This window comes from Colias eurytheme, chromosome 21 (assembly GCF_061535395.1).
Source record: "Colias eurytheme isolate Ceu_HAF_F1 chromosome 21, ilColEury1 Martin Lab GWU primary, whole genome shotgun sequence".
Taxonomy (NCBI): Eukaryota; Metazoa; Arthropoda; class Insecta; order Lepidoptera; family Pieridae; genus Colias; species Colias eurytheme.
The window spans coordinates 1,121,503-1,132,157 of record NC_143000.1 but is presented as its reverse complement, the minus strand read 5'-3'; the positions used below and the strand labels follow the sequence as shown (position 1 = coordinate 1,132,157).

The 10,655-nt window shown below is 33.1% G+C and overlaps 3 protein-coding genes across 3 annotated transcripts; all 3 read left to right on the top strand.

Annotated features, from left to right (window-relative positions):
* The first annotated feature begins 310 nt into the window (after window positions 1-310).
* Window positions 311-3,527, top strand: LOC149898889 (bolA-like protein 2). The gene is made up of 3 exons (XM_090114226.1): window positions 311-491; window positions 2,447-2,541; window positions 3,416-3,527. The coding sequence occupies exons 1-3, from the start codon at window positions 429-431 to the stop codon at window positions 3,501-3,503; spliced, it is 246 nt and encodes an 81-aa protein (XP_089970352.1). The 5' UTR covers window positions 311-428; the 3' UTR covers window positions 3,504-3,527.
* Window positions 502-2,256, top strand: gny (ALG6 alpha-1,3-glucosyltransferase garnysstan). Its single transcript, XM_090114223.1, has one exon. It carries the CDS (start codon window positions 603-605, stop codon window positions 2,205-2,207), a length of 1,605 nt encoding a protein of 534 aa, XP_089970349.1. The 5' UTR covers window positions 502-602; the 3' UTR covers window positions 2,208-2,256.
* Window positions 3,528-3,542: 15 nt separating the features above from the next.
* On the top strand, window positions 3,543-8,194 carry Mvk (Mevalonate kinase). Its single transcript, XM_090114225.1, has 7 exons — window positions 3,543-3,682; window positions 4,686-5,166; window positions 5,646-5,875; window positions 6,217-6,282; window positions 6,783-6,910; window positions 7,344-7,493; window positions 7,959-8,194. The coding sequence occupies exons 1-6, from the start codon at window positions 3,557-3,559 to the stop codon at window positions 7,474-7,476; spliced, it is 1,164 nt and encodes a 387-aa protein (XP_089970351.1). The 5' UTR covers window positions 3,543-3,556; the 3' UTR covers window positions 7,477-7,493; window positions 7,959-8,194.
* The last annotated feature ends 2,461 nt before the right edge of the window (window positions 8,195-10,655 follow it).

Sequence of the window (10,655 nt, the reverse complement as noted above, 5' to 3'; positions counted from 1 at the left end):
AATGACTTATGATGATGATGTGTTGATGAGATGTTCAGAGATGAATGAATTGCATTGTTTAATAATTTACATAAGTATGTACATCATAGTTTTTATATGTATATAGAAAATAAATTACGCTGAAACAAAATATTATGCTTAATTAACCATTTATTTATATAAAAACAATAATATACTTAGTATGTAATTATCAAAATAAAAATTATTTAATACATATTTGCAGCTTTACCATATCGCGATCGCACCCCTAAGCGACGGAAATAATCGCGTTTGACGCTTGCCATTGACAGTGACAGTTGCAAAATGCAAAACAAAAAAAAAATTACATAACCTAAATCTTGGCCACATCTTGTTTTCAAGTAAAACTAGGTTAGATATACCGTTATAATTTATGAATTATTCTCAACCTACCAGTTTCTCGTTTGAATATGGTGTACACGGTAGAATATATTAAAGAAAAGTTAACAAAGGAGCTGGACGCGGTTCATGTTGTAAGTACGAACTGTCAAAATATCATATACACGTCTGCATTTAGGTTGTTTTGTCGCTTTAAATAATGTTAAAACCATTGAATATTAAGTTAGAACAATAGAGAAATCGCCATGAGTAAACGCGCAGATCCGGATAAGTTTACAGTAACGAAAGACGCGTTGCTTCCCGGTTTATTTTTCGCACTTTTGATACGATGGTGCGTTGCGGCATATCCGTATTCCGGTAACAAAAAGCCTCCGATGTACGGTGATTACGAGGCGCAGCGTCACTGGCAAGAAATAACAGTGCAAACAGCCGTGATAAATTGGTATAGAAATACGACGCACAATGATCTTCAGTATTGGGGGTTAGACTATCCCCCGTTGACGGCGTATCACAGTTTTATAATGGGATTGATTGCTGACTGGATTGATCCAGAGTCTGTACGACTATTCGCATCGAGAGGCTACGAAAGCGACGGCCATAAAACCTTCATGAGATGGACTGTATTCTTGAGTGATTTATATTTTTATGTCACAGCAGTGTTATGTCTCTGCATAGATGCGGAGAGAATCAAGCCAAAGGAAGACAAGAATGTGTTTAAAAGAGCTGATATATCTACTATACTATTTCTATTGTACCCCGGCATAATACTTATTGATCACGGACATTTTCAATACAATTGTATTTCTTTAGGTTTATTTTTGTGGGCAACATTCTTCATTATAGCTATAGAAAATGATACTTTAGCAACAATATTCTTTGTGTTAGCTCTCAACTACAAGCAAATGGAATTGTACCATGCTTTTCCGTTTTTCTTTTATTTATTAAGAAAATGTTTTATGGGCGTGCCAAACAGGAGTTGGAAGCTGCATATTCTAAGTAGATTTAATAAACTGGCTATAGCTGTTATATCATGCTTCATAATTATATGGTGTCCGTTCATAACATCCTGGGATAACATGCTTCCGGTCATCCAAAGACTGTTTCCATTCAAAAGGGGAGTATTTGAGGACAAAGTATCTAATTTCTGGTGTACAGTTAATGTGTTCATAAAACTAAAGAATGTTTATACCAACGATGAAATGGTTAAAATGTGTTTCTTAACTACTTTAATGGCATCAATGCCATCATGTTTGGATCTATTTTTTAGGATAAACCGTAAGAAGTTTGTTTTATCACTTATCAATGTGTCGTTAGCTTTCTTTCTATTTTCCTTTCAAGTACATGAAAAGACAATTCTGCTTGCGGCGATCCCTGTTGCTTTGCACCTACCAAATGATCCGTTTATGTGCTTTTGGTTCCTATTAGTGTCAACTTTTAGTATGCTGCCTTTGTTACTGAAGGATCAACTATTAATACCGTTCATTGCAACAGCCCTAATATACATTTCGTTTTACAGTATAGCATTGAAGTTGGCCAAACCAAACTCATGGTTCCTATCATTTGTAAATGCGAGTTGTGTGTATAAAATTGCCAATCCGAACACCAAGTATAACTCCGTTTTACTAAAATTATTTACGACTTTTTTATTCTTATCGTTACAAGGCATGTTTTGGCTGTTATTGGGTGCATTATTCGTTAAACCACCGGAACGATATCCAGATTTATTTCCGTTGCTAATATCGATGTTTTCGTGTTTCCACTTTATATTTTTCTTTGTATACTTCATGCATCAGCAAATCTCGTTGCCAACTGATCTGCCAATCAAATTGAAGCCAAAGAAAAATAATTAGTTATTTAGCGTAGTGTCAAACATTCCGAAATAAACGTTTGTGGAGTAGACATGGTTATTTTATTCTCATTATACCTTTAAATTAATAACATACTTTAGTTTGTTGCTCTTTAACATATTGAGGTATGTATATCTTAGCTATTTTTATTATAAACTGTGGGGAAAGAAAGTGTTTTATGTTTATTAAATATGAATGAATGAAAACTACTAATTAATAATATGATATCTGTTTGCTTGCAGGAAGTCGTCGATGAAAGTGACGGCTGCGGGGCAAAGTTCTCCGTCGTGATCGTGTCTGATAAGTTCCAGGGTAAACCGCTGTTGGCGCGGCATAGGTGAATCCTACTTCCTACTAATATTATAAATGCGAAAGTTTGTGAGGATGGATGTTTGTTACTCTTTCACGCAAGAACTACAGAACTGATTACAATGGAATTTGGTGTGTAGGAAGCTGAAGACCCAAAATAAGACATAGGCTACTTTTTTTTAAAACGTGGGCGAAGCCACGAGCGAAAATCTAGTCTTATCTATTTTTATCACGCTTAAATTTAGAATAGAAATCACTTTATTGTACAATGAACAAAAAAATAACATTTACAGATAGGTAACTTAAATGTACATTTTGGCGGCCTTATCGCTTCAAAGCGATTTCTTCCAGGCAACCTTGCTATATTTCTAACACACTTTTATTAGCTTTATCTGTATGTTTTTATGTAACTCACTCCTTTTGTATGTAAAAATACAGGGCACAGCTAGTATAAATCGAATAAGTCGTATAAATTAACACATACAATGGTGCTGTAGTACCTAGTCACAAGAATAAAATTGCGTGACAACGTAAATACAATATAAAAAACGTTATAGAGCTATAAAATCATGCAAAACGCAAATTTTTTAATGTTTTTGTTCAAACCCGTTAGCATAGTCGTGCAAAAACTGTTATTGTTAAACCGGCTACTCACGTACCCGCCGCAGGGGCAATATTTGAAAATCTCGGTTGCACGGCGGTCGGAGCAATTTCAGCTGTTCTCTAAATTGCTTGCCTATACACATAACAATTAAGGAACCAATTAAGTCCAATTCCAATATTGCCCCTGCTGCAGGTATGTGAGTAGCCGCTTTTACAAAATCATTTCATTCTATAAATAGAACAACATTGCAGAATTTAAAAATGGAATGTAGTATAAAAATTTAAAATTCAAATTTCAGGCTCGTCAATTCAGTTTTAGAAGAGGAGTTGAAGACAATACACGCGTTCAGTCAGAAAACGCTCACAGTGGAACAATGGAAGAAGTGATTTAATATATGTAAATTGTAACGATCTGCTGTTTTATTGTCCCGTAGTTAGATATGGATCGGTATTGTGTTAGATTATCTGCGCCCGGAAAGGTTATATTGCACGGGGAACATTCTGTGGTGTTTGGGAAAACGGCTATCGCTGTAAGTTTGGGGCTGCGTACGTCGATTCGTGTGCAGGTAATGTTTTAATTTAATGGGAGGTAAATGGTGAAGGTTAAACCCAAGAAAAAAACTGTACCTAAACGATTCAAAATCATTGCATTTTATAAATAGCAAATTATTGCAGAATTTAAATGCATAATTAAGAATAACATAAAACATTAACATTATTTATTTGTTATTGTTTTATTTGTTAAATCAAAAGAATCAAAAAAAGACCGTATGTGCCGAGCACACGTGTTAGAAGTAGAACTTCTTTGGTCGTCGCCTTATTCCATGACGTGACGGTATTGCCATGACTTTGTAATTTTATTCTCAACGAAAGAAAGAAGTTTCACTTCACAAAACATGTAGAAAATTGCAGTGTGCGTATCTTTTTTATAATTTGTAGCTATGAAGTTGATATATCAATTAAATATTATCTTTTTTTAGTTTATCTTATCACGTTTCAGTGTATTACCGAAACTAATTGCTCTTATTTCGAGAATTTCAACAATTTTATGCTGTGTACTTGACACAACGCGGTCTATCGAGAGTAGAACACACCCACAATACTATGTTCTATAATAATTTATCGGGGTTGGAAAAAAATTTAGTGTAACATTTTTTCGTTACGCGTGACATTTTCCCGTTACGCGCCATCTTTTTCTTATCCCTACCACGCGTGTTTCGACGTATTTCTGTAAAGTTGCATATTATAGTAAATTATTTTTTTGAAAATTAAGGTCGTAAAGAAGTTTATCTTCTTACGTGTGTACACTAATACACGCACACATTTTTTTATCTAAGCGTCATCAATTGAAGTACTTGTTAGGTCAGAGTTGAAGCGTAATTAATTTCTAAAAACATAAGTTAAATTAATATGTTGAGCTGTACAAGATGTATAATATGTAAAAAATTCCTTACAAATGTAAAACATGTTTGAACAGTAATAATATCAATAGATTTACGATTACATTTTACGACATGCTTCAACATTTATAAATAATATTTTTCAATATAAGTAAAAAAAATATTTCAGGAAATATCAGAACCAGTACTTAAAGTTAATCTACCAGCCGTTGGATTAAACAGTACCATTCCACTAGACCTGATTAACAAAGAATTATTAAAACAAACAACATTCCACATCGAAGCCCCAGAGACGCTCGCACACGAAGAGCATCTAGCCAAAACTGAAAAATTCGTCGCACACATTTCAAATTTCGAACAGTTGACAAACGTCAAACAGAACGCGTTACGCGGCTTGTTCTATGTTGTCTTTGGTATTTTTGGCGGGAACGAGTTTGAAAATGGAATGGAGATAAATATTGTCTCTGATTTAACGATAGGCGCTGGGACCGGTAGTTCGGCGTCTTATGCAGTATGCTTGTCTGGCGCTTTATTGCAATTGGCTAAACTGAAGAAGGGGATAAAGGTTGACCAATTGAGTTTGGATGATAGGAAACTGATATCTAAATGGGCGTTTAATTGTGAAAGGATTACGCATGGAACTCCTTCAGGTAGGTTTTTGAAGGTATTTAAACTAATTCATTAGTCATCTTACAAACCTGCGATATAGAAAATAGAATTTATTATATGAACAGAATTGAACAAGTAACTGTCTACTTACCACATCTGATTGACCTTTTGCACATAGTCAAAATTCTGGAAAAATACTTAAACTTTATTTAAAAAATCCTCATTTACGCTGTTCACTTGTTTCTGTATCTGTAATTTAATTATACCCGCATTTCACAACAAAATACCAAACCAATACCAAATGGTGAAGGAATCGTGAGGAAACCGACATGTCGAAAAATCAAAAGTTCGACGATATGTGACATCCACCAACCCGCACTTGGCCAGCGTGGTGGATTATAGCCGTATAGGCCAATACCTCATAGGAGGTTCCCGAGCAGTGGGGACCTATAAGAGATGATAATGACATTTCACAAGTTAAATTTTCTTCTTTTATTCTTATTCTAATCAAATTTTCCAGGCATAGACAACACGACAGCTACCTTCGGCTCCCTAGTGTCGTTCCGCAAAGGCCACGAGCCGGATCTTCTAGATATAAAATTAGATTTACGCATATTACTTGTCTATTCATGCGTCAGTAGAGAAACCAAGGCATTAGCGGCCAATGTAAGGTCGCTGATGCAGAGGAACCAGCAAGCGGTGGATTGTGTTATGGACGCTATTGATCATATCGCGAAACGTGCTTTGGAGGTAAAGCATTCACATATGTATTTGATTTTTTTATTTTTAAAATTAAAATAACGTTAAGGCGCCAGCTCAATAAAGCGATGCCATAGAGTGTAGACGGAGGATCCCACCAATCTAATTTCGCCTATTATTTTTGATAGGAAAATTTAAATAATTTTTGTATGGAAGCAGAAATATTTCGTGCATAATTGTAAATCAATTGCATTTAAAATTTAATATGAAACGAGAGTATAATTTTTGACAAAACAAAATTCAATGTTGTCATAAATGCAATGAACAAAGGTGGAGGAAATTCACCTTAGTCATTATTTGTTAAATTTACTTAAAATGGTTTTTTTTTACAGATTCTACAAAACCTCTCGTCTAGTGATCACAATGGTGACATTGATGAACAATACCAACATTTGGCGGTAAGTTTAACACCATAATATTTATGTTATACTGTATGCGGGTATTTTGATATTTGTCTTTATTAATTCCCAAATGTTATTCAACCAAATGGAAATTACTATTTTTTTATAACTTTTGTTTAATAAAATATAATAATATTCCATCACCATCATACTAATATTGTTACCACTGCATAGAAGGAAGGTTTGGCACTTGCTATGAGTTAATACACACGTCTTTAACATATGAATTAAAAATTGAATTTGTCTAACGGTTGTTGGCGATTCATTTATATGTTGTATGTAAAAAGACGTGTGGGACTCGGGGACTGCCGCGGTAAAGCGATTGCATGCTATGCCTTCAAGCCACACCTCCGCGCCCGTCCCCGTGGGGAGCGTGAGGTTTTTTCGTTACGGAATTTCTCGATTCGGTCCCCGCGCTCAAGGCCCGCGATAGAAGCTATGCAATAGCTTAATATTATGTAATATGTACATGAAAAAATATACTAACTAATTTCCAGGAGCTATGGAACATGAACCACTGTCTGCTCGCTTCGCTCGGCGTGTCGCACCCCGCACTGGAGAGTATTCGCGCGAGTGCACTGGCGCGCGGACTGGCCTGCAAGCTGACTGGCGCGGGTGGTGGGGGGTATGTGTTTAGTTATTACTAGCTTTCTGATATGTTACTAGCTATAATAGCGTTTATTTATTAGAAAGAATTAAAGTTTAGTCAGTACCACAGTACAAAAGAATTAAACACAAAAAAAATGTTGTGTGGTTTTATGAAACCACGGTAAAAGTGAAACTTAGGCACAAAATTATCGTATTTGTACGATAATTATCGTACGGTTCGACCGTCACGCGACATGCGCTACACAGACCAAAAAGTTTGAGACGATGTAATAAAAGTTTCACTTTAAAAATACTCTAATAAGAAATACAATAATTAATTAGTTTACAAAAAGTAAAAAACTGTAGCCCAGACATACAGATAAAATTTTAAAAACTATATTCTTTGCTTTGATATCGATTGAATATCACGCCCCAAGTAACCATTTTATTATATGTATATTTTGTTACAGATATGTAATAGTTTTAATACCGCCATCGACAAAGCAGAGTGTAGTGGAGGAATTAAGCCAAGAATTGTCTTCCAAAGGATTTGTGGTCACAGACACTAAGCTTGGAGGGCCTGGAGTCACTTTGGACTCCTGATTAGTGGAACCTCATAGGTATAGTTCTCATAGTTATATTTTGAATTTATAATAATAAAAATGAAAGGATCTATTTTGCTTGAGACGGTACAAATTTGCCGTCCCCTTTTTCATTTTAACTTTTTTATATTAATTTAAATTCTTTAAAAAAAATAATCATCAAATTTTAACGTTTTATTTTGCATAGACAGCATTGCATAGAAAGTTCTTATAAAAAGAAATATTATCATTACGAAAAAAGGTTGAATTTATGGGTGCTTTTTAATACCTAAAGTCGCCCCTTGTCGACGTGAACTGTATAAAAATGCATGATTTCATATCTTGACACTTATGCAACATGGCAATTCAAAACATTCTTGCCGTCTAGGAACTACTTAACTGTTTTGAGAACGGTCTAATATCTATATAAATATAATCGAGAATATTTTTTAGCCTGTTATGTTATTTCTTATTAAATGGACTAATGTAATTTTTTTGTTTCAGGGCATATCATGACAGGAGTGGCTTCAATTAAATTATTGAAAATTAGTTAAAATAAGTAGTGAACGGGTTCCAACGAGTATTATATCTCTGTAGTTATTTAATTTTATGTAAAATAAATAAAACATTGGATAATTTTATTATGTTTTACTTAGTATTACATAACTACGCACATTCCCGCTATAAAACAATAATGTAATCAACTTGTAATCAATATGTAATAAATTATTGGATTGGAATGTTTTGTTTCATTTATTTAAAATGTTTTCCATTTAATATTATACCCTACTACTACTAGCGATCCGCCCTGTTTTCGCACGGGTGGAATGCTGATATAAGCCGCATCAATAAAGAAACGAATCTAAAGGCCCTGCGCAGACGACACACTTTTTGTGCGATCGAGTCTGCGGCGTACAAAAAATCTGCATGGCGCGCAAAAAGTCGGTCGCGGATTTTTCACAGACTCAACGCACACGACGCACATCTTCAATCATTTTGTCGGCAGATCTGTAGGGATGTAGACGCTATGGAAATCGTCCAGAGATCGCGAAGTATTATTTTGTACATGAAGTACAGAAAAAGAAGAAATAAAGAATTTTGGGTACATCCTATACTTTCGGAAAGATTACTGAAGGGACAGTTCCATACTAAACATTCAATTCTGAAACAACATCCGGCATTTTTTTTTTCAAATTTTATAAAATGTCTGTTATTTTTTGTCGTAAAAAGTAAATGACAAAAAACGATATTGTGGGATAGACATGGAGTATTCTGTACACTTACAATACTTAGTATATTATTTTGATAAATCTCGTAGGGTGCGTTTGCAATGTAAGCTGAAAAAATGTTTACGTCACATTACGACATGAGAAACCTCAAAAGTAAACAGTATTTCTCCACTATTTTATGGATGCTATCATACATATAAGCCTTCCTCTTCAATCACTCTATCTATTTAAAAAAACGCATCAAAATCCGTTGCGTAATTTTAAAGATTTATGCATAGGTATATATACATATAGGGACAGAGAAAGCGATCTGTTTCCATTCTGTTTTATACTCTCTAGTGATAGGTAGTTAAGTAAAATCAAACACATTTCAATTTCAATTAGTTTATTATTCTTAAAATAAAAATAAATTATTGTAAATAAAACTTCTTACACAAAATTAATACTGGATGTCGAAATGATCACAACGCAAAATAAATAAAAAAATACAAAATATTTTAATTCGCGCCAAAATCTTGCAATTTTACTTTTATTCATTCAAAACATTGAACGTTTTTAGCGCGAAACTCAATATATGAATCTTTCCCAGATAATATAAAATTGAATACAAACTGGTTACGGACACAAAAATAATATTTTTTATGTTCATAAATAAATATTTCATTTTGCTAGAAAATACAACCGATTAATAATTTACTTACATACATGATACATATTTACTTTGAGAATGTGAAAGAAGTATGTAATTTCATTCAGTTTTATAAAGAATATTTTATAATATTTAGAAAGTATGTTAATTAAGCTTTTGTTTTAAAAAAACGAGAAGAATGTTTTAAGTAAAAATAAAATTATTTGGCGTTAAAATGGAATTTAATTGGAATGAAATAATGAGTTACTAAAAATATTATACGAATGAGTTAAAAACTGAGTAATCGCTAAAAATACCCTCATGTTAAAACAAAAAATCTCTAATTTGAATTTAAATATATTTTAAGATCGTTCTTTCTAATACTCATTAGGAAAATTAACGTGAATATCAATGATAAAATTACTAATTTTATTTACTAGCTAATTCCTGCCTCTTGGTTCAACAATATCACTTAAATACTAGATCTATGTAACTAAAAGCATACTACATAATTAAGCTGCGATTATAAACTCAATACAAGGTGCTTCAAGTAGGGTTGCCATGTACTAGGAAGATACATAATTAAAACATGGGTGAATAATATGGAAAAATAGGATAATCAAAATACAATGTGTCACATATACTGTGTGTATGTGTTGCCAACTTAAAACTATTTTTTGTGTAGTAAATTCGAAAGTACCTATAATATGTTTCTATTGGCAACCCTATATGTGATCTAAAACATAAAATCAATGACTACAAATCAACTTTGTACTATTAATGAAAACGTATTTGTTCTATAAATCACATCATGGAAACCATAAAATAATACCATACGAAATTATTCGTAATTAAAAATCTCAATAAAATAATCAAATTATCTTTTAAAATAACGTAAATAATTTCGAAAGTTAACAACAACTACCTATGCCTTAAATATAACACTTGCATACACACTTCAAAATACATTAATTGTTGTACAGTAATATATGTGTTAAAAAAGGTATGTTTAAGAGATGAAACAAAATATAGACTGTTTTTAATCGTATTTTCCAATATATGCTAATTTGGACTTTATGGACGTAAAATTAATCTTTTTAAATCGCTTCTTAACTGCCGGTTATTTACCAAAGCTACTTATTTTATTTTGTTTACATAGAATATTAATCAGAACACACAAGATCCATACCAAATAAAATTGTTAAATAAAGCAACTAGCTATTTCTAAATTTAAATAAGTTGCCAATGATACTTTTACTTACTTCTAGTAAAGGCAAATTCCATAATCTACCGTCTAAACACAGTATATAGATACAACCAGTAGGGAAACTTCATACAGCACGT

Excerpts from the sequence above, each read along its gene's own strand:
- LOC149898889 (XM_090114226.1), top strand. The coding sequence starts at position 429 with ATGGTGTACACGGTAGAATATATTAAAGAAAAGTTAACAAAGGAGCTG. Across the intron at positions 492-2,446 it reads AGCTGGACGCGGTTCATGTT|GAAGTCGTCGATGAAAGTGA; the intron begins GTAAGTACGAAC and ends GTTTGCTTGCAG. Across the intron at positions 2,542-3,415 it reads CCGCTGTTGGCGCGGCATAG|GCTCGTCAATTCAGTTTTAG; the intron begins GTGAATCCTACT and ends TTCAAATTTCAG.
- gny (XM_090114223.1), top strand. The coding sequence starts at position 603 with ATGAGTAAACGCGCAGATCCGGATAAGTTTACAGTAACGAAAGACGCG.
- Mvk (XM_090114225.1), top strand. The coding sequence starts at position 3,557 with ATGGATCGGTATTGTGTTAGATTATCTGCGCCCGGAAAGGTTATATTG. Across the intron at positions 5,876-6,216 it reads TCGCGAAACGTGCTTTGGAG|ATTCTACAAAACCTCTCGTC; the intron begins GTAAAGCATTCA and ends TTTTTTTTACAG. Across the intron at positions 6,283-6,782 it reads AACAATACCAACATTTGGCG|GAGCTATGGAACATGAACCA; the intron begins GTAAGTTTAACA and ends ACTAATTTCCAG.